A 27,264-nucleotide genomic window follows, 5' to 3' on the forward strand; every position below is an offset into this window, starting at 1 on the left:
GCAATCTGCACACTTCGGCTTCCCAAAGTGCTGGGATTACAGGTATGAGCCACTGCCCCTGGGCGGCGGCCATTATCTTAACTGAAATAACTCAGAAACAGAAAGTCAAATACTGCATGTTCTTACTTATCAGTGGAAGCTTAATAATGTGTACACATGGACATAGAGTGTGGAATAATAGACATTGGAGGCTTGGAAGGTTGGGAGGGTGGGAGGGGAGTGAGAAATCACTTAATGGCTGCAATGTACATTATTCAGATGATGGTTACACTAAAAGCCCAGACTTCACACTCTGCAATATATCCATGTAACAAAACTATGCTCTTATGCCTTAAATGTATATGAATTTTTAAAAAGGCAAAAAAAATCTGAATGGTGTATAAATGCCAATGCCGTTGCTTGGAAGGATGGTAGAAACCTGGTATGGATGTAGCCACTGCTCTCTTTCTTCCCCTGTGGTAAACATCACCATTCAATGGTAGCTCTCCTCACTGCAAAGCCAGATTTGGTCTCAGGATACTTGTCAACATGCAACGCAAAGCCACCACAATCACACACTGGGAGTTGGCATGCCCCATGTGTTAGTCTGCTAGGGCTGCCCCGACAAAGTAGTACCAACTAGGTGGCTTAATTAGCAGAAATTTATTTGCTCACAAATCTGGATGCTTAAAGTCTGAGATCAGGTGGGACAGGGCTGGTTTCTTCTGAGGACCCTCTTCTTGGTTTATACATAGCTGACTTCTCCTTGTGTTCACATGATCTTTCCTTTGCATTTCTATGTCCTAATTCCTCTTCTTATGACGTCAGTCATACTGGATTAGGAACCACCATAATGACCTCACTTTAACGTAATCACCTATTTAAAGACCCTGTCTCCAAATATGGTCACATTCTGAGGCCCTGGGGCTTAAGGCCCATGACCCTGAATAAAACCAGTTAGCCAGGCCGGGCGTGGTGGCTCAGGCCTGTAATCCCAGCACTTTGAGAGGCCAAGGCCAAGGCGGGCGGATCACCTGAGGTCAGGAGTTCAAGACCAGCCTGGCTAACAAGGTGAAACCCCGTTTCTACTTTTCTACTAAAAATACAAAAAATTTGCTGGGTGTGGTGGCACACACCTGTAATCCCAGCTGCCCAGGAGGTTGAGGGAGGAGAATCACTTGAACCTGGGAGGTGGAGGTTGCAGTGAGCCGAGATCGCACTGTTGCACTCCAGCTTGGGCCACAAGAGCGAAATTCCAATTCCATCTCAAAAAAAAAGAAAAGAAAAGAAAAGAAAAAAACCAGTTAGCCATCTCTCTTGTTCTGACCACAATGTTTTTTATTTTCCCAAGCGACTGATTTCTAATAAATATGGAAGCTTTAAGCATTAGGTTCTCCCAGGCTCTGAGGGTCTAGTCCCCCCACCCATCTCATATCTGACTCTGCTGTTCCTCGCTGGGAATTTTCCAGTCCTGTGTATGTACCCCTGTGATCCAAACACACAAATGAATGTGCAGCCTGTGAGCACAGCAGCCCTGCTCTGACAGGCCCAGTGCCTTCCATTATTTTCAAACATTATTCCATCCTTGTGAATGTTTTTTCACATCCGCCACACATTGTTATGAACGGTGAATGATGAAAATCCTTCATCCTTGAAGGGAAAATTGGAGTTTTCTTTCTTTATTTTAAAATATATATAACATAAAATTTACCATTTTAATTACTTTTAAATGTGCAGTCTTGGGAGATGAACTTCATTTATATTGTCGTGCAATCATCACCACCATCCAACTTTAGATCTTTTTTCACCTTGCAAAACTGAAACTCTAATAACTCCCATTCCCCGCTTCCTCCAGCTCCTGGTAACTGCCATACTATAGTAGCTCGAATCTTCAGAAACCACCTAACATCTGTTGAAACCAAGAGCAATGGCTTATATGGACAATTTAGTGAGGGTAATAGAATTAAGGATTAAATACATTTTGTGATTTTCCTGGGAAACTTAGACTCCACTGAGCAGGGGCTGGACAGCATTTGAGCCGGTGGTAGTCTCATGTAGGGTGGTTTCACACAGTGACTACGTCAAAGGCAGTGGTCATGTAGAGTTCTAGAAATTCATATTACTTTGCGGTAACATTTTGTATTTTTATAAAGTTATTTTCAACATGCCAGAAAGTCAGCATCTCCCATACGAATTTAAACAGAAAATACTCATTTGGAAACAGATTTTAATTTCATATTTTCTAGAAGCTAGGAGTAAGTGATATGCCCTGAGGTGAAACACTGGCTTTTATTCTTCTGGGGAATGACCTAGAATAAAAACTGATGGCAATGTTCCAGGCAATTTCTCTTCTTTTCATTGGGAAATGTCAGAGATTCAGCTTCTTTCTGGGCAGAAGTTGCTGAGGACAGAAGTTAGTCGGGAACCCTTCAGGGAGTTACACAAGAGCTAAGGGCAGGAGAGCTGCCCTCCATAAATAGGTATGGAGAAGGGAATAGGGAGGGAGGGTTTTCTCCTTAGCCAAGAAGAGAAAGTCTACAATATTACAAGAGCAAAAACTAAGTCAAGATCTGTTTTTGTTTTTGTGAGACAGGGTCTTGCCCTGTCTCCCAGGCTGGAGTGCGGGCGTGACCATGGCTCACTGCTACCCCCACCTTCTGGAGTTGGGTTAAGTGATCCTCCCACCTCAGCCCAGGCACATGTCACCACGCCCAGCTGATTTTTTGTGTTTTTGGTAGAGACAGGGTTTCAACACGTTGCCCAGGCTGGTCTCTAACTCCTGAGCTGAAGCGATCCACCCGCCATGACCTCCTAAAGTGCCGGGACTACAGGCATGAGTCACCACATCTGGCCGAGATCTGTTATTTTTAACAAAACATTCTGTGTTTTCTTCACAATTTTCCATTTTTAGGCTGAAGACTTCTGTATAGTCACGAATGGTTTCAGCAATACGGGCAAGCTGTATCCAAAACCACAAGTTTGGATTGCAATGCATTTTTGACATAGTAGTTGTAAACAGTAGCACTAGAATGAAATATGAGCTGTTACCACATTCTCTTCATGTTTTAGATAAATATGGGATATCTTCTGGTGATGCTGGAAGTACCTCCATGGAAAGAGGTGTGAAAAACAAACAGGACTTTATGGATTTGAGTATCTGTACCAGAGAAAAATTGGCACATGTGAGAGATTGTAAAACAGGTACCCAGTTTTATGTTACTTACTTGTTTAATGTTACCAAATCTTGCTTAAGGAATTCCAAATTCTAGGTCTAAAATAAATAAGTTTGTATGTTTGCTTAACAGATATTTACTGAACATCTTCTATGTCCAAGGCGCTGTTAGATGCTTTAGTTTTTCTAGCCTTAATTTTCTCTTTTATTAATAGAAGTAATATCTTCCCCAAAATGACATCTCACTTTTGGAAGAGATTTTCTTCATATACTAGGGTGGGAGTTAAAAAGATGTTTCTTTTCTTTCCCAACATGGGAAGTAATAACCTTTCTGGACTTCAGCTGTAAAAAGAAAGACAACCTATTTGGGGGATTCTTTACCCAGATTCCAGGCTCAACCATAAAATTGCATGCAAATTGTCAGTATATGTCTTTTCTGGGAAGTAAGTCTGTTGTTTTCATTAGATTCTCAAAAGGCTTTGTGGCCTCCTCACGAAAGTTAAAAATCACTGATGCGGATCAGTGTTTTCCAAACTTTTTAAACCAAAATAAGAAATACATTATTATCCAGCATACACACACTGTCTCCACACAATTGAAGCAAAAGTTTCATGAAACAGTGCATCTCTTCCATTCTGTTTTATTCCGGTCTTTTCATTAAACATGCGATTCACCTCACCTGATTTCATAACTGCAGCGCTAATGGGACCCAGCTGCCGTTTGAAAACTATCATGTGTAGACGATCTTGAAGGGTCTTTCCGGCTCTGACAGTCTAGGTTGACGACTCTTTATATGAGCAGCTAAAATATGTTGCTTTGCCATTTCCTCAGGATCTGGGAGAACAAAAGAGATCTGTTATTTAGCTAAAATAGCACAGAGGTTTCTTGCTCCTGCCAGATATCTACCCCAGGTCGAAGCTGAGGAAATACTGAAGCACAGCTGATACCTTGTATTCCTCACCACCTTGGGGTCTCTGGGTTGCTTTCCTCCATGAGAAAAGCAAAATAGCACCTATTCTATATCATTCTTTTCTTTTCTTTCTTTTTTGAGAGCATCTCACTCTGTTGCCCGGGCTGGAGTGTAATGGTGCGATCTTGGTTCACTGCAGCCTCTGCCTTTCAGATTCAAGCCATTCTTGTGCCTCCGCCTCCCGAGTAGCTGGAATTACAGGCGTGGGCCACCATGCCCAGTTAATTTTTGTATTTTTTGTAGAGACAGGGTCTTGCCAGGTTGGCCAGGCTGGTCTCAAACTCGTGGCCTCCAGCTATCCACCTGCCTCAGCCTCCCAAAGTGCTGGGATTACAGGTGTGAGCCAGCATGCCCAGCCCCTATATCGTTCTGTTCTGTAAGACCAAAACTGGATGATTCTCTGTAAGGGGAATTGAGAAGAACCTTCTTCGTGCCCCCTGGATTCTGCTCTGGGGGGAACTTACACCATCCTGAGCTAACTGACTATGTCGTGGCCATCTCTGATTTTGTCCTATAGACTTTTAAGATGTGAATGAAAATGTCTGTAGGGGGCTGGAAGTCCCAGAAGCACACATGGCCTCCATGTGTCTGCAGAAAATAGAAGCCTAGAAGCCCTGTCTGTTTTCACGTCGGAAAAATGACAGTTCCTTCCTCTCTCCCCAGCCTTCCCCTTAATCTCTGAGGGTCTTCTCTGAGATGATTTGGTCTAAGCACTGATAGAACTTTTTCAGAATTTTCAGAAATATGATTAACTTTTGATTATCTGGATTTCCCAGAGGTTGGGGGTTGTATATTCATAGTAAGAACCAGACTGTTTCTTTATAATATGAGAGCAGTATGATTTCAGAGCAGCATCTGAAAAAATTACTTGAGCTGATTTGAATTGCAGAAAATGAGAGCGGGAAGGCAAGCTCTGAAAGGCGTCCTGGAATGGCTGAGTTCAGATGCTTCTTGTCTCACAAGGACAGGAATGTCAGTGTCAGCTCTTATGTTCTTATGAAGCCTGCTTCATGCATGATCCCATTTTAGCTCCCAAAGGTGTTATTAGGCTGCAAGTTTTAGGGTTTATCCTGTGTCACTGTGCAAAAATCCTTGCTTTACAGCAACTACTATGCATATGCAAATACATTTTTAAATGAAGTGATTAATATTAACATGATGTGATTTCCTGATTTAAAAATTATTTTTTGTTTGTCGTCTTCAGGTTCCAGTGGAATACCTGTGAAACTGGTTACAAACCTCTTTAACTTAGATTTTCCTCAAGACTGGCAGCTATACCAGTACCATGTGACATACGTTCCAGATTTAGCATCTAGAAGGCTGAGAATTGCTTTACTTTATAGTCATAGTGAACTTTCCAACAAAGCAAAAGCATTCGACGGTGCCATCCTTTTTCTGTCACAAAAGCTAGAAGAAAAGGTATAGTATGATTAGTTTTTTCACTGTATATGTGGATGTGTGTTTATTATATGTGCATATATACACACACACACATATATATATACACATATGCAAGGAGATTCCAAAAGGTTTGTGGAAAAATAGAATTAAAAGGTAAAAATTTTAAAAACTACCTTTATTTCTTACCAAGAGTTTTGCTAAGGTCAAGACACTTTTGTAAGCAATGGTATCAGCCATTTAGTCCATCCCTAAATAACTAAGCGTCCTGGGAATTTAACCATGTCAGTGCAGTGTATTTTTTACCTTATTAACTGAAGAAAAATGGGTGCCCTTTACAGATTTTTTAAGATTATAAAACAAAAAGTCAGAAGGAGCCAAATCAGCAGTAAAGTGGATGCCCAGTGATTTCCCATTGAAACTTTTGCAAACTTGCCCTTGTTTGTTGAGAAGAATGAGCAGAAGCATTGTTGTCGTACTCTCCAGGGAAGCTTTCCTGGTCATTTTTCTGCTCAGGCTTTGGCAAAATTTCTCAAAACACTTTCATAATAAGTGGATGTTACCATTCTCTGGCCCTCCAGAAAGTCAACAAGCAGAATGTCTTGAGCATCTCAAGAAACTATTGCCATGACCTTTGCTCTTGATGAGCTGGCTTTGGCTTTGACTGGACCACTTCCACCTCTCAATAGCGATTGCTCTGATTGTGCTTTGTCTTCAGGATCGTACTGGTAAAGCCAGGTTTTATCTCCTCTTACAATTTTTTGAAGACATTCTTCAGGATCTTGATACCATTTATATAAAATTTTTATTGACAGCTCTGCTTTTATCTGCAACTGATCTGAATGCAATGAATTTGGCAACCATAGAATGGAAAGTTTGCTCAACTTTAATTTTTTAGTCAGAATTGTATAAGCTAAACAAATTGAGATGTCTGTGGTGTGGGCTATTGTTTCTGCTGTTAATCTTTGGTCTTCTCAGTTACAGCATGAACAAGATGAATTTTTTCTCCTTGCAAATTTGTGTAGGTGGTCTGCAGCAGGCTTCATTTTCAACATTGTCTCATCCCTTCTTAAGATGAGTTATCCATTTGTAAACTGCTGATTTCTTTGTGGCATTGTTCCCATAAACTTTTCATTACACATCAATGATTTTGCCATTTTTCTACCCAAGTATCACCAAAAATTTGATATCTGTTCTTCCTTCAATCTTAGCAGAATTCATATTGGTCTGATAGGGGCTCTTTTCAAATTGATCTTATTTTTAGTGCCTCACACTGGATCCTGTTAGTATGAGTTTATTTTGGTGCAGAAATTTAGTACAAGTTAGTATGAGTTTATTTTGCTGCAAAATTTTTGAAATCTATACATAGTTTTTTCATAATACATATTTCCATGAACTTTTTGAAGTCTCTTTATATATACTTATATATTTAAGAGATTAGTTGATTTTCATGACAATTGCAATGAGTGATTCACTCCTTTCCTCTTTCCTGTTCCCCTGCCTGAGAGCTTAAAAAAAGACTTCCTAATTAAGACTTCACTAGTAATTGATTTCTTAATTACGAAGCTGGTCTGGTATTTAAAAAATAAGAGCTGTAAGTGTCCTTGAAATAGGCATCTTAAAAAAAAATTCCCAAAGTAGGCAAGACTAAGAAACACCATTTGGCCTATGGCTTCAGAATTTTAAATTATTTCTACCTTTTTTTGCTCCTGCACCCTTGTGCCTGTATGTCCCAATAACTTTACATCAATTTTTGATTCTAGAATTGCCATTTATTTAACGACTTGCTCTATCATATGAAATATGAGTTATGTCAATTTTTAAAGTGTTTTTTAATGCAACCATTGGAAATAGCTATTGTGTATTTCATATTCCTTTATCCATTTTTTTATACATTTAACATCTCCAGTCCTAAAATATAGTATGTATATTTTCATCATATATTTTGTTCTAAAACAATGTTACAATTACTACAAGGAAAAAAGAACCAATTTCTCTATGAAAAATTAAAACAGAGCATTGGATTAACATTTTATGCTTCTATCCCTTAGAAATCTTACTCCCTTAGTTCAACTGTTTGCAGAGTTCAGTACCAATAGTTTAGATTTAAATTTTTAGGCTCTACGTAAATCTCTTTGAATTTTCTCAAGAAATGTGTTTCTAAGCACTCTTGGGCCTTTTGCCTTTTATGAGACCCTGAGATTTATAGGAGCTGCTTGAATGATTGTTGCAGTGGATATGGAACGTTAAAATTATACCATATGGTTAAATTTAATGGCTTAGAAAATCTAGACCTGTAAATTAAGAAACATTTTTATTCACCATAATTTTTTATCGATCCTTCAGTTCTTTGTCCTATGACCAGATGTTGATAGCATGCTAATATGGCTTCTCATACTTAAATGATATATTTCAAGTCTGTTGTTATCATTAAAAATGATCTTGTTCTTGTAGATACATTTCTAGCACTAGTTTAGAAATTTAGATATGTTGAAATTATTAAATACTACTCTTGAAGTGTTCAGCTTACTTCCATTGTACCTAAACAGAATAGAGAACTTATACTCTACAAATGCTAAGCATATGTTACTACTACTCATTTCTCATTCAAAATGAGCATGTAGTATGTGTCAAACACCTTTCTGTTGCTGGGGACGGAGCCTAATAAGGAGGCAAGTGAGAAAATAGACCGTAAAAACATGGTGTGATAAATCAGGCCTGTTTATTTCATTTCCCGGGTATAGGGGATACTAGGTTTAAACAGAATAGTGTTGTCTTATTCCTTATAAACATATGACCTGTCACCCAGTTACAGTGCAAAAGAAAGTGTCCTACTGGAGATACTGGTGCTTTCACCTTTTTATTCTGATCTTGGTATTGACTGAGGCTTAATTCTGCATCCCCATCTATCCCCTACACATGTCCTAGGATGCTTATTTAAGTTGAAATATCTCGGCCACTAGTTGACTCATTGCACTCCTAGGAGTTCCAGAAGTCCTGTTCAGCTACCTCCTAACCTTTCCCTGTCCAGGCCCCATTTGTACATCTGCAGCCAGACTGGTATTGCTATTCGTGTTCACATCTATTTGCCACTCTCATATACTTATAAAGAGCCTACTCTGAACCTGGCAGGGTGTTGAGACCATGGAGCAAACAAAGATAAATAAAACAGAGTACTTGTTCTCCAAAATTTCAATTTAGAATCAAAATTCTTTACAAATAAATACTATGTAAGGTAGAATGAAATAAGTGTCATAATAATTAGTATTTTTATTATGCTAACATTTATTGAGCACTTACTAGGTGTTAAGTACTGTCCTTCTTTGTTCTCCAGATTATCCCCAACATCTCTCTCGAGCAGATCTTTGTGTCCCACAAGTAGCTGCTACCACCACTGCTGCTACCAATTACACCTACCAGATTACTCTGCCAGGCTCTTTTTATTTTTTTATTTTTTTATTTTTTGAGGTGGAGTTTTGCTTTTGTCACCCAGACTGGAGTGCAGTGGCATGATCTTGGCTCACTACAACCACCGCCTCCCTGGGTTCAAGCAATTCTCCTGTCTCAGCCTCCTAAGTAGCTGGGATTATAGGCACCTGCCACCACGCCCGGCTAATTTTTGTATTTTTAGTAGAGACAGGGTTGCTCCACGTTGACCAGGCTGGTGTCAAACTCCTGACCTCAGGTGATCCACCCGCCTCAGCCTCCCAAAGTGCTGAGATTACAGGTGTGAGCCACCACGCCCGGCCTGCCAGGCTCTTTATAGCATGATCTCATTTCACCCTTGGGGCCTAGTAAGGCTAAATATCTTACCCAAGATTATCATAGAGAGCTTGATGAAAGATAAGCTTATTTCTAGCAGGACACTTCAATGAGAGTGATGATTCCTTGTTTAGGATTTTGATCAGTGAGGTGGACAATGGGAGATATGAGATTCCTAGGCAGAAGAGGCAATGATAGGAAGTGAGGGCCATACTTTAGAAACTCTTGCTCATTCAGGTTTAGCCAGGAAGGTGTGGAGGTTGTGATTTCAAAGCTAGAGAGAACTTTAAATGTCCTGCCAAGGAACAGAGACTCTTCCATGGATCATGAAGACTTTGAGAGAGTGTTTCTATGGCAGCTGTGTTAAATTACAGTTAATCTGATCACATCCTATTGAATGGTTTACAGAAGGAGGTGGGAAGATTAATAAAGTGCCACTGAAATAGTGTGGGCAGGGTGTCAAAAGGGCCTGAACAGAGATACAAAGTGCTGCTATTTGAATTCCCGAGTGCCTGTGCAATGGATGGAAATAAAATCAATGCATTATCTCATTTAATTGTCACAACCCTGTGACTTTAATTAGACTCAGTACCACTTTAGAGATGGGGAAAGCTGTTCCACATCACACCAGCTGTAAGAGGCAGAGGACCAGAGTCTATCCAATTCCATATCATGTGCTCTTAAGCACTGTAGCAAATAATGGTATTGGAACAGCTGAGATAGATCAGAGACATTCCTGGTGTACAGTAAGACTTGCCAACTGATTAGATCGTGAATTGAGGAGAAGTGAAAGTTTACTCTGAGGTTAGCAGCCTGGGGACTGGAGGGTCAGAAGTCCAATAAGAGATGTAGGAAGTGAAGGAGGAGTGGGTGTTTGGTGGAAGAGGTACAAGGGGGGCTGAAGAGTTTGATCTTAGGTGGTTGTTGAAAATGTAGTTCCTGAGACCATCTGCTGCCACCTCCCCTCAACCACTCATCCCGACATCCTTTGTTGTCTTAATACTTTGTCCTAAAGCCCCTGCAGCAGTTTGAGAGCTGGGCATCCCTTCTGTCTGCCAGATTTTTCTCAATGTTGATGAGCTCTTTCTATAGCTGTCCATCTCTGATTTCTGTACAGTTTTATCTGAAGCAAGAAATTATCTCGATGAAATCTTACATCCCTGTGAAAAGATCAGTTTCTCTTTGTTTCCATGCAATGACTGGTTCCTGCCCTATATTCTTGATGCAACCTAAAAGTGGTTAAATCCATACTGTAGCTGTAGAAAGTAGAGGCAGAATACATAAATGCTTGCTGATTAGCTGACTTTATCTAATTCCTTATCCCTTTGAAAAATCCATGATCATTGATTGATATTTATTGATTGATTTATATATTCCTTTATTTCAAGAACCTATTCTGAGTCCTTTCTGGTTCAAGAAGCTTTAAATTTAGTGGGAGCTGTAATAGAATCATATTCATGCATTCGCTATATTGCTAGAACATTGTTCCAGGCTATAAGGACTCTAGGATTTCTCTAGACCTTTCAGCAATTCATAAAATCAGATTTCTGATCTGTTCTGATTTCCACTACTTATTCCTCTCTCCCCATGTTTACTTTCCATCTCATTTATCGTCTCTCCTTTCTTTCCTTCTTTCTTATTCTCCGCTCTTCTGCATTACAAGCAGACTTTGGGAGGCTGTCCTCTGGAATCCATGAACTTGGGATGGGCAGGACAGTCCACTAGTGGGCTTCTGAGTATCAGTGAATACCCTGAAAATGGGTACAATTATGTACACAGTTTTGGTGTGTGTGTGCGTATATATATATATGTGTGTCTGTGTGTGTGTGTGTGTAAAATTTTATTGGGAAATATCTGTAACTTTTATCAGACTCTTAAAGTAATTTGTGACCCATCTCCCTCCTGCTCCTTAGAAAGACCAAGAACCACTACTCTGGAACTCTCTTCGGACCAAACTTTGAACCATGAGTCTGGCTTTAATTCTCCCTTAAGAAGTTAGGGAGTAGAGGGATGTGTTGTTTTTTTAAGGACTGGCAAGATACAGAGAAAAAAAGCCCTCTGAACATAATGTGATGATTAGATTACTCCTCATATACTAACACCTGCGGTTTTGTTTTTGTTAATGCATATTATATTGTGATGGCTTTATCATATCTGCATTCTGCACACTTGGGGCTAATTTCTAGGGTGCATATTAAGTACCTCTTCTTCCCAGGTCACAGAATTGTCAAGTGAAACTCAAAGAGGCGAGACTATAAAGATGACTATCACCCTGAAGAGGGAGCTGCCGTCAAGTTCTCCCGTGTGCATCCAGGTCTTCAATATCATCTTCAGAAAGTAAGGCACTGGAAACGTGAATTTAATTTGGGCTAATGATACCTTTCAGCAGAAAGCCTGGGTATTAACATAATCGACCATTTTGTAGGCAGTGTGCCAGCAGCGATGCCACCGTTAGGGCAATTTCTCACCTACTTTCTCGTACATGAGCAATAATGTGCACGCAGCCCATTACAACCACTCAGTGGCACAAACTGTTAATATCCAGTGTTATCCTAAGTTGAGACAAATGATATGGGGATTATTGCTGTCTCGCTGGTAGCAGGGAGGGTACCTTTTTCCTCTTCTTCTTTTTCTGTGTCTCTTCCCAGACTTCAAAGTTCATTTAGCAAACTTAGTAAGTTTGACTTAATAAACTGAAGAATTTGTTCTTCTCCTAGCTGATTAATTTAGGAAAGAAGATCACTGTCTGCTTTCTGCCCTGGCTCCACCCTCAGCCCACTTCTTTCCCCCACATCTACATGGTTGTAACTCAGCTTTTCAGTGTTCTGAAGACTGGTCTAAGGATCACATACTCCTACGTCTTCTTAGGGGTGGAGTGGAGCTCCATAAAAGGCATATTCCCTGGACCCTCACTGAATCTAGTTAGTAAACAGAAGTTCACAGACAGGCCTGAAAATTCACATTTTTAGGATACACTGAAGCTTGAGAACCACTGTTTTACATGCTGCTACTGTGGATCATTAAGATGATCTGTTAGAAACCTTACAGGCAAGTCCTTTGTTCAACGGTGGCCTCTGGAAGGAATGAAGATGGGGAAGTCTGGGGATTTCCTGAGTCGTAAGGGCACATCAAGGAACTTCCCCCACCCACATGTCCTGATTTCTAATTCTAGTCAGATGTCTTGTCCAGCACCTTTTGGTCATATTTGAGCCTCATCTGACTGCATATCAGCTCTTCAGAAGCCAGTCTTGCATACTGACATTTGGAAGATGCTTTTCAGTGAGAAAGTTCTTTCACTTGTCTTTTATCTTACTTTACCCTCACTAGAGCACCCTGAGGCAAGTACTATTAAAATCCTTATTTTTAAGAGAAGGAGGCTTAGGCTCAGTGACATTTGGCAGCCAGAATCACAATTGGAACCCTTGTTTCCTGACTTGAAACCCCCATGTAGGTCAGATTCCTAAGGTGACCAGGATTACTTGCTGAAGACACAGCCGTGGTCATTTGGCAGCACCTGGGGAGCCTGAGCAGCCTCATTAGAAATAAGATCCTCGGCCAGGCGTGGTGACTCGCACCTGTAATCGCAGCACTTTGGGAGGTCGAGGCGGGTAGATCACCAGAGGTCAGGAGTTCGAGACCAGCCTGACCAACACGTAGAAACCTCGTCTCTACTAAAAATACAAAATTAACTGGGTGTGGTGGCGCTTGCCTGTAATCCCAGCTACTTGGGAGGCTGAGGCAGGAGAATTGCTTAACCTAGAGGCGGAGGTTGCAGTGAACTGAGATCACATCATTGCACTCCAGCCTGGGCAACAAGAGTGAAACTCCATTTCAAAAAAAAAAAAAAAAGAAAGAAGTTCCTCATCCCCAAATAGAGAAGAGGTCAAAAAGGCCTGAAGGCATGGCTTATCTCACCCTATCTAAGCTAACCAAAATGTTACTACTGCAGCCGTAATGGCTAATTGGCCACATATTTGTCATTGCAGCTAAACCCAGACAGATAAAAATAATTTCAGTTGTAGTATTCTCAAATATGAAGAAGTGACAGTTCTTTATAAACATTCTTATGTATATTTAGTGTCTAAACCTTGCAGTGCTGTGAGAATGGGAGGTCTGTATTTCCTATATATTTTTAACATTATGTTCAGCAAGGGTATGAACTTAGAATTACGCTGTTACTGACTGATATTTACCAAAAATTCAAAACAATATACTTGCAGGATCCTCAAAAAGTTGTCCATGTACCAAATTGGACGGAACTTCTATAATCCTTCAGAGCCAGTGGAAATTCCCCAGCACAAGTAGGTTTATTTATATTTTCTGTTACTCCAAAATTGTTATAATGTGAGCAACATAATTTATGATACAATATTATACTATTTTTTGCCTCCTGTGAGAGACTCTGTGATATGAAATGTAATGATTTTTTTAAATTTTCAAGTTTTTTTGAATAAAATGGTGCATGTGAACGTGAAGCTAGCAGCTTTGTTTCTTATATGAGTGCGATGGCTAATTATCATAAATCCTAGAAGGAATTCAGAAACTGAATTTTCTGTGTGTAATAAGTAATAATGAAAGCAGGATGAGCTGTATTGTGCTATAACACATAGTTGGTGCTTCATTTTGTTGTTGAAAGGATGTTAGCACAGCCAGGTGGTTGACATGAAATCGTCAGGGCAGCGCGGGTCAGAAAGAGAAGTCAACCAAACAACTCTGGTGAAGGATAGAATCCTTAGGAACACTTGCAGAATTTCTACCCTAAATTGGGAATTCGAGGCTTCAGGGAAAGTGGTCAGCTATGTCTTCAACTGGTTGTTACTTAGCTCTCAAAAATACTGTGGTCAAACTGTAGACAGAGAGGCAACTGGTAGCCCAAACGTAGATACATAAAGGGAGAAGTGCATAAAAGATAGAAAATGGGAGTGGGGTGTTTGGCCTTCTGCCTGGTGGAGGAAAAATGACGGAGTTTCCATATGTTCATTCAGAGTGTCAGTGTGCTCTCTATGAAGCATCCAGTTCGTCCCTGTCACTAATCTGTCCACCTGGATTAGAAAATCTCATAGGTGCAGATTGTACTAAACTGCCCTAGGTGCTCAGCACATATGCCTGTCCTGGAGGCTGGCTTAGTATCACAGTGACTACTTATAGTCCACAAAATATAAACTGGAATTATATTTTAAAATATTAGTCTATTATTTCATGTCATTTCTGTAACTTCTTATTCAAGATTTTTAAGTTTATATGGAAAGAAACTGTAGGCTGTGTTCTGGTTTCTCTTGTATATCTGTGATATCACTTCTGTATTTCTTAATCTCATTATTAAATCTATCCACTACAGTCACCTTTGAATTGGGGTGCTTTTCTGAACCTAGATGTTTTCCTGCAGGGACAGATCACTCCATAAGTATCTTATTCCTACAGTTATGGTTCTCAGGCAGGGGCATTTCCCCCCACTTCAGGGAACATTTTGTATTGTCTGGAGACGTTTTTGGTTGTCACAGCTGGGAGGTTGCTACTGGCATCTGCTGGATAGAGGCCAGGGAGATGCTGCTAAACATCCTACAGTACACAGCACGGTCCCTAACAAAGAATTATCCAGTTCCAAATGTCAGTGGTGCCAAGGCTGAGAAACTGCTTTACAGTAAGCTATTTTACTCTAAATGTATGCTTAAAGACACTGCAGCTGAAAGAAAGATTTCAGTCAACAACTGGAAGAAATCAAACTAAAGAAAATAATTATCTTGTTAAGACCTCGAGAATTAGAACAGAAAATCACCATTTAAAAATCTTTATTGTGTTTCCGGTATAACATTGACAATATTCCTTTTTTTCTGTTTTGTTTTTAAAGATTATCCCTTTGGCCTGGGTTTGCCATTTCTGTATCATATTTTGAAAGCAAGCTCCTGTTTAGCGCTGATGTGAGTTACAAGGTCCTCCGGAATGAGACGGTTCTGGAATTCATGACTGCTCTCTGTCAAAGAACTGGCTTGTCCTGTTTCACCCAGACGTGTGAGAAGCAGCTAATAGGGCTCATTGTCCTTACAAGGTACAAGCCTGTGTCTAAATAAACTTTTCTTTAGAAATCAATCATTGATAGTATTTGGGAATAGAAATAGTGTTGGAGTATTGGCCCGATGTCACAGATCTAATCCGTTTACTCATCGGTTTAGAAGACCTGGTGGTTTTGTTGTCTAGAGTTCACACATCCTTGTGTGGCATTCTGGACTGTCCACAAGCTGACGTAATTCCAAATTCTCACTTGCTGTACCCTCCTTTCCCCCAATGCCGCTCTATTCTAACCCCCAACGTTCTGCACTTTGCTGCTTCAGTTCAGTTCAATTCACTTCACTTCAGTTGCCTGGATTCCCTACCCCAAATTCTGCCTTTTAAACTTCAGTTTTCACAAAGCCCAATTCTCATATCCCAGCTTTTCTGACATCCCCATTTGCCTACTCAGTTGGAATTACTCAGTTTCTTCCCCTGGGCTGCTCCCGTAGCACTTTGCTTATGGCTACCTTGCTTTGGCCATTTTATTTCATTTCAAAGGACAGAAGTTTAGTTCCATGTCTCACCGTCTTTATTTGATTCAGGAGTCTTTTTAAGTTGAGACCACATTTTACTTCTTTGCAACCTCTAGGTTTATGTATATAAAATTTGCCTTCATTGCACATTGAACCGAGTTAAACACGGAAAATTTAGATGACTTCCTGAGTACTAAAAAGCTCACCATATACTGCTGCTAGTCCAAGAATACTGTTTAAATTTTTTTTATTTTAAGTTTTGGGATACATGTGCAGGATATGCAGGTTTGTTACATAGGTAAAAGTGTGCCATGGTGGTTTGCTGCACCTATCAACTCATCACCTGGTATTAAACCCAGCATGCATTAGCTCTCCCTCCCCCTCACCCCATCCCCCGAGAGGCCCCAGTGTGTGTTGTTCCCCTGCTCGTGTCCATGTGTTCTCATTGTTCAGCTCCCACTTATAAGTGAGAACATACAGTGTTTGGTTTTCTGTTCCTGCCTTAGTTTGCTGAGGATAATGGCTTCCAGCTCCACCTGTGTCCCTGCAAAGGACATGATCCTGTTCCTTTTTACGGCTGCAAGAATACTTCTTTTAGGGGACTTGTTAGCCTTCTATTCTGGCTTAGAATTTCCACTTAAACTTGCTTTCTGGGATATATAGCAGAGGTCTGGGACTGGCTGGATTCCACACTACTTGGTATGAGAAGGCTACCCTCTTATCCTCCTGTCATGATCTTGATGGATTAGCTTATCACATTTCAAAGTCATCTTGCAAAGAATCAAGAGCTCTAGAGAAACCTGCTGTGGTAGTTTCTGCCCCTAGGCTGGGTCATCCTGAGAGGACAGTCCAGGCTACACAGTGCTGAAGGGGAGAAGGAGCTTAGAGTAATCTTAGCTAACCTGTTTTGTAGTTTTGCCAAGAGCCAGCCCTAGCGGGGAGGTTAAGCAAGACACCAGCATTGTGGGTTGATTGGCATTCTTTTGGTGCTTTTTTATCAGAAAAACTACCTGGGAAGTCAGAAACACCATTATCTGAGAAGATAATGGGAAAGTTTTGAGCAATGCTTCAGCCTCTCAACATTTCAGAATGATTTGCCTGAAATTAGTGTATCTATCAGTGAGAAAAACAGACTGTGGTCTGAGGACTTCCCCACAGGTTTTGTTGGAATGTAGACAGAAGTCTTCCTGTATATGAAATTATTAAGGAATGCCCTTTTCAGATAAGAGCTGAGTATTTTTTAAAAAGTGAATATTCTTGTTATATGGTTTTCATAATTTCTGACATTCTGGAGTCTATCTTATGTATTGAATTAAAAGTGTGGTGAAGTAGCTGCTTATGTTAGATGATTAAAAAATCTTAAAGACTTTTTATATTTGCCAGATACAATAACAGAACCTACTCCATTGATGACATTGACTGGTCAGTGAAGCCCACACACACCTTTCAGAAGCGGGATGGCACCGAGATCACCTATGTGGATTACTACAAGCAGGTAGGACTTTTCTTCATTCATCTCTATCTCCTTTCCTTTTACCTCAGAGAAGTCTACTTATTCCAAGTCTCAGAGGTCCCCCAGATTGTAGGCTGAGTCTGCCTCCGACCTGATTCTCTGACTTGTCTCTTTCCTTCATCCCCACCATCCCGGTCTCCTGTTGACCCTCATCCTATCTCCTGTTTCCTTCTTCCTGTAGTCTGAGTAATCTCCCTTTAATGCATATCTCATTACACTGCTCCCAACGTTAATACATTTCCATGTCTCCTTATTGCCTTAGGACCACATTTAAGCCCCTTAGCAGAGTTTTCAAGGCTCCTTATGATGTGGCCAAATGCTGCCTTTAAAGCCTCATCTCTTCCCATTCCCCTGCTCCCTTGCCTGACTCTGATGTAATTGCCTCTTGTGATTCCATGACTCGGTTTCTCCCCTGTGCATTTTCACACATGTTGCTTCCTTTTCCTGGATACCCCTTGACAGCCAGACGAACACTAGACACCCTTGTGAACTCAGCTCAGCCATCAAGTCTCAAGGGAGCCCTATAGCATTCCTCCCAGGATCCCCTCCCTGTATCAGGTCATCACAGGCACCACGCGAATGGTCTGAGCCCCATCCTAGACATTGAGCTCTGGGGAGGGGACTCCTTATTTTTGGAGACCCAGGGCTAGCTCAGTGCTTTGCGCATATTAGATACTCAAGAAACTATTGATGGAATCTGTTGCTGTCTCTGGAAACTCTAATCGCATTTGCAACAATTATCCCTGCCCCTCATCTTCCATGTTCAATTCCTTTGGAAAGTGCCTTCTCTTTAATGTGTAGTAATACTCAGGTTAAAACAACAAACAAATCCAAAAACCCTTTCTTGATCATTGTACACCTTCAGGAAAAGCTCTCTTTTTCTCCTTAGCTAACTTTAGAAAGTCATTTATACCAGCTCCAAGCACCTTTCCCATTCTTCCTTCCTGAAACCTCAGCAGTCTGGTATCCAGTTCTGCTGCTTTAGAAGTAGTTCTAGAAGGGTCAAGTTCAGTTACTGTTCTTATCCTAAAGGGCTTTCAGTGCATTTGATACCTGTGACCTCTCCCACCGGCTGGAACTGATCTCTTCCTTCCTTAACTCCTGGGATACATCCCTGCGGCTCTCCACTACTTTCAGGTTGTTCTCTCTTAGTCTCCTTTGACATTTTCCTCCTCCCTTCCCCACAAAGGAACCATTCTTCACCATGGTTCCCTCATACAGAACCTTTTCATTGTATTTTGAGATGGCTCAAATATAGTGTTTTTGCCTCGCCCTCATTCCCAAATTACATATTCATCTCCATTTCCAGAACATATTTGCATGAATACCCTGCAGGCATCTCAAACTAATATAATTCGGACTGAATTCATTGTCTTTCCCATTCCTGTTTCTCCTTGGAAATTCTGTAGCTCAGACAGGAAGGATTTTGCTTTCTTCCTCTTCTTCACGTTAACCTCCTCATTCACTTGTCACCAAGACGAGTTCTGTATCCTTTATCCGTGAATTTTCTCTTTTCCAGCCCTTTTCCCGCTGCATTAATGCAGGCCATCTCGTGGATCCCCTCCCCCTGCCATCACTCTTTATGCCCTAGCTCTCTCCTCACTGTGATCTCTCATGCTCACAGCCATCAGAGAGATCTTTCTGAAGTGTTGCCCAGAAATCTGATTAAAAGCATAACCTCTTGAGTAAGATGGTCTGGCTCCAGCTGTGTAACCCTGGGTAAATCACTAAACCCAGAGTGTCATGTGTAAAGGAAATTTATCTGTCTACCTTCATGGTGTAGTGTAAGAACCGAACAAGATAATTATGCACACAGAGCATTGAAGTGTGCCTGCACTTTGTGAGCACTGGGAGAACAGTAGAGACCATGCTCCTCCTTTTCTATCCTCTGCTTCTTCCTCTCTGGTAGTACATAGTTTGGCCCCCTCTTTCTTTCTTATATTTCTCAGCATCCCTACTATGCACTCCATGCCTTTATCCCCCATCCACTCACTGGCCTACACCTTCCTTAGCCTTTGCATGTGTTCACTAGGCATCTGCAGAAAGCCACGCTGTACCTTTCTCCTTTACCCCTAGGTCAAATCCTAGCTTCAAGGCCAACTGTGAAGTCCTCTCTGGCTTTGCGTTCTGTCACACACATAGAAGAGCAAGCTGTTCTCCTTTCTAAGTACCTGTGCATTCATCACATTGCTTCTTGAACACATACTCCTTGGAGAGCAAGGATGGCGTTTGGCTAATCCTTGATGCATAGTATCTAGCAAAGCATCTTGTGCATAAAATGTGTTCTGTGTTTATGAAACCCACAGTTTGTTAAACATTAGGGCTTCTTTCTTGCATGATTAAATTTGTTCATTTAAACAGAAGTATTTTAGGACCTGTGACATTCTGAAACGGGAATCATGGTAAAAATCCCAGTCACTGTTTTTTGAAATGAGTTGTGCTTCACTGCATAGATATTGTAATTAGGGAGGAAAAGAAAGAACACTGTGGCAACTTTTAGTATGCCCTCCTCCCTGTCCCAGGAAAGAAGGACTCAATTATTATGTAGTCAGTTTTCAAAGTGGAAGACATCCTGATATTGACCTTTATATTTCTCTATTTTATCTTATCATACAAAGTCTTTTCAAATGCTAAGAAAATTGGGTCAAGGGAAAGGGTCAAATTTGCCTTGTGGGAGCAGCTTAGGGGCTAGAGTTCTTGGCCATGCTCCAGCTAGAGTCCTTCTTCCTGGAGGATGCCTTCGTTTTGCTGGAGCTGTTACCTGAGACTCTCTGTACTCCCATGTTTTCTTCAAGGTCCTCTCTTGGTCTCCACCTGCATGGAGGCTTCCCTGATTTGCCAGCCCTAATTGTGTCACTACCACCATCTCCTTTTCCTCCCCGCCCCTCCCACTCCAGCCCGGGAATCCGGTACTGAGTGGTGTAACAAGCAGAGCCTTAACAGATCAATCCTAGCTATGCTAATTTCCAGTTATGGAGCCTTGGGAAGATTGCTTAATGTTTCAGTGTTTTTTCATCTGTGAAGGGGACAATAATAGTATCTCTTTCATCAGTTTGTTGTCCTTTGTTGTGCTTCGCTATGCATTGTTTGTGCTTCCTGTGGACCTCGCTTTGTAGATAATGTATTTATGCAGAAAGGCAGGGACTGTGCCTCTTTTACTTTTATCTTCTTATCCACTGCTGTTCTGGAACACAGTAAGCACACCATGTGTTCTAAATTAATGGAGTCATGTATGCAAACTCACTTGATAAAGACTTCTCCAAGCTTTTTAGCCATAGCATCAGTTGCACCTGCTGCTTTCAAATGAAATTCTTGACTCGTTTTTTATTTTAATGACAAAGTTTTCCTTGAAATAGAGAAATGCTCACATTTGACTTCTTTAATTGTGATTATTGATGTTAGTGTTACAATACCCAGGCATTTTATACATTATAATTCCAGTTATTCTCTCACTAACGTGGATCAAATTGTAATGGAAACGAGTGTTCATTGTAACGTTTGTCACTGGAGGGTAAATGAGCTTTTGCCAAGGTGAGAATGCTGAAATTGAAGTTTAGGATGGCAAAGGAAGAGGAATATGAACTAACAGTTGCCAGGGATTCATTATAAACCAGACCCCTTGCTCATGGTTTACATAGGATGCCTGTGAGCTACTGTTATCCTTATTTCATAGATAAGGAAAGTTAAGTCACTTCCCCAGTGTCACAGTCCAAGCAAATAGAGGAGCTGGGGATCAAATTCACATTTGTCAGACTTCAGGACTGCTTCCCTGTAACATCCTACTGTCCTAGAAGGTAAGGACAGTCATGCTTTTTTGTGGAATCTGAGATTGTCTCAATATAACTTGCCTCCAGCTTGTGTATAGATATTTTCAAAATGAATATAGATGTTTAGAGCCAGATTGTTAAGCATGGGGCAGTCTGCCTCAGTCATCAGTAGTGGAAATGCTGGCTTTGAGTCAGTCCCAGTGATGTCATTGACCTATGTATAGAACCAGCTGGAGTCTATTCTGAATCTGGCTGAAACCGAGAGATAGCAGGGAAACGATATTTTTTAATGGTGTTGTGTTAGAAAAAATAATTAAAATAATAAAACTGGCCCTCAGATAGAAAGGTCCTGGGAAGAAAGTAGCAATAAGTAGGTAACCATGGGATTGGTTACATTTTTATATATGTTAGGATCACCTTGTTGAATGTAAGGATGCTCACCTGGCGGTGCTTCCACGTTGACTTTTCCCTCATTAATCTTGCGTTTTATAGCAATATGATATTACTGTATCTGACCTCAATCAGCCCATGCTTGTTAGTCTGTTAAAGAGGAAGAGAAATGACAACAGTGAGGCTCGGCTCGCCCACCTGATACCTGAGCTCTGCTTTCTAACAGGTAATATTTGTGTTTTATACCTCTGTCAGCTCCTGGATACCGGCCCCTGATGCTTGGCAGTGGGCAGACCCTCTTTAAGTTACCTGAATGCCAGGACATTGATTTAACCCATGGAGGATGGACCTTTTAAGTAATTTATTCAATAATAGAGACATGTTGGGGGAATCGAGTGCCCTTTGGAATCTATTTCCTTTATCTCATATATTCCATGTATTACTTTGATGTAAAATAGAACCCCTGATATCATCCTAAAACCAAGTTTCTTTTTGCCATTGTTTGAATTTACTAGTATAGGAAGGAATATGACTTAGATTTTCTTCAGGTATATCAGTAGATCGGTGCCAGAATGATCCTTACGTTCTTTTTGCATGAATTTTCATAATATAATCCTCACTATACAGTAAAATCTGGATAACGGCCTCGAGCACTTTTAACAGTGTTCTTTTGACTAACGGGTAGGGCTGGGAAGGGAAGACTTTCCACATTTTGCATTTGTGTGTTCCTTGAGTCAGTTATGATGCGTATATATCTATTTTGCCATTAGAAAAATTAATAAGAAGGGCGGACGTTGTGGCTTACGCCTGTAATCCTAACACTTTGGGAGGCCAAGTGGGCGGATCACCTGAGGTCAGGAGTTCAAGACCAGCCTGGCCAACGTGGTGAAACCCCATCTCTATTAAAAATAAAAAACTAGCCGGGCATGGTGATGCATGTCTGTAATCCCAGCTACTCAGAAGGCTGAGGCAGAAGAATCACTCGAACCCAAGAGGCGGAGGTTGCAGTGAGCCGAGATCATGCCATTGCACTCCAGCCTGAGCGACAGAGCAAGACTGTCAGAAAGAAAAAGAGAGAGAGAGAAAGAGAGAGAGAAGAGGAGAAGAGAAGAGAAGAGAAAGAAAAGAAAAAGAAAAGAAAGAAAGATTAATGAGGATATAATCCTTGAGGGGAGGGGTGCCAATTCTTTTTATTTTTTTTTTTGAGATGGAGTTTCACTCTCGTTGCCCAGGCTGGAGTGCAATGGCATGATCTCAGCTCACTGAAATCTCTGCCTCCTGGGTTCAAGCGATTCTCCTGCCTCAGCCTCCCAAGTAGCTGGGATTATAGGCAAGCGCCACCATGCCCAGCTAATTTTGTATTTTTAGTAGAGATGGGTTTCTCCATGTTGGTCAGGCTGGTCTCAAAGTCCCGACCTCAGGTGATCCACCTGCCTCAGCCTCCCAAAGTGCTGGGATTACAGGTGTGAGCCACAGCACCCAGCCTAAGGGGTGCTCATTCTTAATGGTGGTCTGATATTGTAGGTCTGCAGGACCCAATATAATAGCCAGGAGCACATGAGTTTTTGAGCACTTGAATTGGGACTAGCTCTACCAAAAGACTGAGAGGAGGTATGCTGTAAAATACAGCCCAGATTTGAAAGGCTTAATATGAAAAAAAGAAGGAAACTACTTCATCAATAAGTGTTTTATGTTGATTACATGTTGGAATGATAATATGTTGGATATACTGGGCTAAATAATATACACTATTTAAAGTAATTTTGTCTGTTTCTTTTTTGACTTTTCTTAACGTGGTTACCAGAAAACTTAAAACGACATACGTGGTTTTCATTTCTATTGGTTGTGCCATACAGATGGTGAATGCATTCAAGCGGAAGGGTTTAAACTGGGCCTGCGATGGGCTGAGTCGCTTATGTTCATTTTCTCACTTTGTCTTCATCTGCATTTAATAGGGCTGACTGACCAGGCAACCTCTGATTTCCAGCTGATGAAGGCTGTGGCTGAAAAGACACGTCTCCCTCCTTCAGGCCGGCAGCAGCGCCTGGCCAGGCTTGTGGACAACATCCAGAGGTGCTGGATCACCGCATGCATCCTGCCTGGAGCTGAGTTTTTAGTATTAGATGGTCCATGTAACACTGTATTCCTTGAAGGAAATGTCTCATTCGTATTGATTGAGAGCAAGGAGCTTTTGAATTGTGCTGTCCACAGCCCTTCATGTGAGATGTCTCAGGACTAAGGGGTTGAATGGAGTTGGGAGAAGCCATGCTGATAGGAATCACGCTCACTTTACCCGCATGCCCTGCTTTCATCTGTTTCATACATTGAGGTCTGGATAAAATGTGGAATAAAGAAAAAGGTTATAATGTAAACAACAACAACAACATCCAAGCAAACAAAGCAACCAGAAAAACACCAGGCCCCCAGTATTCAGGGTCAGGAATGCTCAACTCTTAATACAATGGCCTTAGCAGACTGAACTTTAGGAAAACCCCACTATGTGCCTTTTAAATTTGAGATATACCTTTGTGCCATCTGGTTCTGCCTATCTGATTATCAGACTGTGTTTCAGTTCTTTTGACAGTTTGCTGTGACATGTGATTGGAAAATTGAGCTCCTCCTTGGTTTTCCTTTCTGACCCTCTAAAACTGAACTATCTAGTGTGGCTGCTAGGCACTTGAAATGTGGCTAATGACACACCTAGAAATGATTGGTTAAAAAACATATATTGAAAACATAATTTCACTTGCCACTTTTCTACTTTCTTAAGGTGGTTACTGGAAAATTTAAAATTACATATGTAGCTTGCTTTATATTTCTATTGGGCTATATTGCTGATCAACAGTCTTTTTTTAAAAAAAATTTTTTTAAAGTAGTACTAGCTCTTGGAGGATTTGGAAATTTCCATAGCACAAAGAAAGGAGAGAGAGAAAAGAGTGTGTATGTGTGTTTACTCAGTAAATATTTAACAAATGAGTGAATCACAATTGAATTAATAATTCAATTATTATCATATTAGTAATATTCTTTCAGACTTTGCAAATGCATATAATCCTTTTTTTTTTTTTTTTTGAGACGGAGTCTTGGTCTGTCACCCAGACTGGGGTGCAGTGGCACAATCTCGGCTTACTGCAACCTCCGCCTCCTGGGTTCACGCCATTCTCCTGCCTCAGCCTCCTGAGTAGCTGGGACTATAGGCGCTCGCCACTACGCCCGGCTAAGTTTTTATATTCTTTAGTAGAGCCTGGGTTTCACTGTGTTAGCCAGGATGGTCTCGATCTCCTGACCTCGTGATCCGCCCACCTCGGCCTCCCAAAGTGCTGGGATTACAGGCGTGAGCCACCGCGCCCGGCCTAATCCTATTTTTTTTTAAAGAGAAATGGTATAGTAGTGTACATCATGTTTTGTAACTTGCTCTTTTCACTTCAGGGTTTTTCTCAAACACTTCTGTATGGTAAACATGACCTCTATTATCATGCTAGTGGTTTCATAGTTTTTTTATTTCATGGATACACTTTACGTCATTTACCCTGGACATCCCTCAGACTTACACCGAATTCAGAAGGGATTCCTCATTTGTTTCCCTTATAGTGACTGTGGATTAATCTTCCTGCCATCTTTCAGTAATACCACCCACCTCACCCTGTTTCCTGACCAATGATGGCCTCACTCATCTCATCTTGGGCAGTTAGTATCTGAAGCAAAATAATTAACTCAGAGGAATTAGTGTGACCAGAGAAGACATAATCTGAATAGGTGGAAATAGTGAGCTTTCCTGAGAGACAGTGGTGAAGAGGTTGGAGCTCCCCTAAAAAAAGAGGTAGAGCTTTAATAGGGAAACAAAAGCGTGGGGGTCACCTCCATGTCCTGCAAATGCCTGGCTTACTGTGTGCTGAGTCCTATATGTGGTTGCTGCTCTCAAGGAGCTTATGGCTCAGTGGAAGTTATCATATATCATACTCCCATGAACTAAAACATCAACTATGATTAAAGCTTATTAAGTTATAAATGGAAAGTACTACACAATAGAAAGTAGTGTTATTATTGCTGATATTAATATTCGCCTCATAGGATAGACAGGGTAATAGGAAGACCCTGAATCTTCTGAAGCTTAAATTCTTATGTTCCCTTCTTTTATCGTCCTTCCTCGACTCTCAACCCAACAAATTCAGATATTCGCAAAAGACATCTCCACTTCCACTGGCTCCAAAATATCTCTTTATTAACAAGTGTGTTATCAAGAATGATAATATCTCATAGGTTTTGAGCACATGCCATGTGCCAGGGACTATGGTAAGCACTTTCTGTGTATTATCATATTTCATCTTTATATCAACCCTACGAAGTAGGTACTTTTATTATCCTTCCATTTTGCCAGTAAAGAAACCGAGGCCTTAAAGATTAATACTTTGCTCAAGGTCATATATTATTAAACATTAGAGCCGGGAGTTAAACCCAGGTCTGTCTGGCTCGAAAGCTTATTTTTCTAACCACTGTACTCCCACTGGAATCCTTTTCCCATTCCTGAACATCCCAAATGAGCACAGTTGTCCCATAATTCTTTTAAGCAGGGAAAAAATATGCTGAGTAGAATCAGAAGCCAGGAATCCTGAAGACACAGAAAATCAGCCCCTGACTAATTCAGTAAGTTGTAAATATACCTCCGTTTAATGATTTAAAACAACTCTATCAACAGGAACAGCAATGCTCGTTTTGAACTAGAGACCTGGGGACTGCATTTTGGAAGCCAGATATCTCTGACTGGCCGGGTTGTACCTTCAGAAAAAATATTAATGCAAGACCACATAGTAAGTGCTGTGATTTTACTTTCATTTAAAAGTATTTACTTGAATATGTGTAAGTTTGCGCATTGGCCAGAGTGGCTTGTGTGCTTATAATATTTGGTTTGGCCATGTACTTCCATCTCTTTATCCTAAGACTTCAGATCCCCTGTGGTTTCCTTGTCAATCTGAATTTACTTGCATGGACTTAGCGGCACCCAGTGGACATGATTTAGGTTAGTCAGAAGTTGGTATTTCAAATCATTGCAATTAAAATATACCCATCTTCTGTTGCATGGTGCATTGCTCTTAAAAAAAAAAAAAAAAAAAAAAAAGGCTATAGTCATCTGAGGAAATTCTATTAACTGGTGAACATTAGTTCTAAAAGACTGTTTTCTGATACCAAAACTGGACTTTCAGTTGCTACGTCAGTTGTGTATGTTAATCTTTCAAAATAAAACACTGCTCAATGGACACGGAAGTCAAGAAATATGCACAGAACCCAGCCCCAGCCATAGTACTTGGGGAGAGAGGCATTTGGAAACCTGAAGAGACAAATCATTGCCACTTCCAGACTTCTGTTGAAGAAATGAACCTATTAATATTTTATGCAAAAATTATGCATTATCTTTCTCTTCTCCCCCTTAGTTTTGCCCACCTTAAAAAACCAGTTGCATTTCTTTTCATGTTTAAAGGCTCTCTTCTTGCCTTTATTTGGTGTAATAAACCTGTATGTCTAACTGATATAACTGAACAATGAATGTATCATGGTGGTAGAATGGGGGATTTTTTTTCATCTTTTTTTTTTTTCCAGATAGGTCTTGTTCTGTTGCCCAGGCTGGAACATAGAGACATGATCACAGCTCGTTGCAGCCTTAACCTCCTGGGCTCAAGCGATCCTGCCATCTCGGCCTCCCAAGAAGCTGGGACTATAGGCATGCGCCACCACGCCCAGCTAATTTTTGTATTTTTTGTAGAAATCAGGTCTCCCTATGTTGCCAGGGTGGTCTT

General features: G+C 40.8%; 1 protein-coding gene across 1 annotated transcript in view; it reads left to right on the plus strand.

Moving 5' to 3' along the window:
• Nucleotides 1–27,264, plus strand: part of PIWIL4 (piwi like RNA-mediated gene silencing 4) — a 48,770-nt gene that overhangs the window by 2,274 nt on the left and 19,232 nt on the right. Inside the window, exons 3-11 of the mRNA XM_025355924.1 lie at nt 3,049–3,180; nt 5,326–5,540; nt 11,497–11,618; nt 13,502–13,582; nt 15,130–15,327; nt 17,186–17,297; nt 21,575–21,698; nt 23,428–23,545; nt 26,169–26,280. Of these exons, the coding sequence (XP_025211709.1) occupies nt 3,049–3,180; nt 5,326–5,540; nt 11,497–11,618; nt 13,502–13,582; nt 15,130–15,327; nt 17,186–17,297; nt 21,575–21,698; nt 23,428–23,545; nt 26,169–26,280 (1,214 nt within the window). The remainder of the gene's footprint in view (nt 1–3,048; nt 3,181–5,325; nt 5,541–11,496; nt 11,619–13,501; nt 13,583–15,129; nt 15,328–17,185; nt 17,298–21,574; nt 21,699–23,427; nt 23,546–26,168; nt 26,281–27,264) is intronic.

The sequence above is a fragment of the Theropithecus gelada genome, chromosome 14 (genome assembly GCF_003255815.1).
Source record: "Theropithecus gelada isolate Dixy chromosome 14, Tgel_1.0, whole genome shotgun sequence".
In the NCBI taxonomy this organism is placed as follows: domain Eukaryota; kingdom Metazoa; phylum Chordata; class Mammalia; order Primates; family Cercopithecidae; genus Theropithecus; species Theropithecus gelada.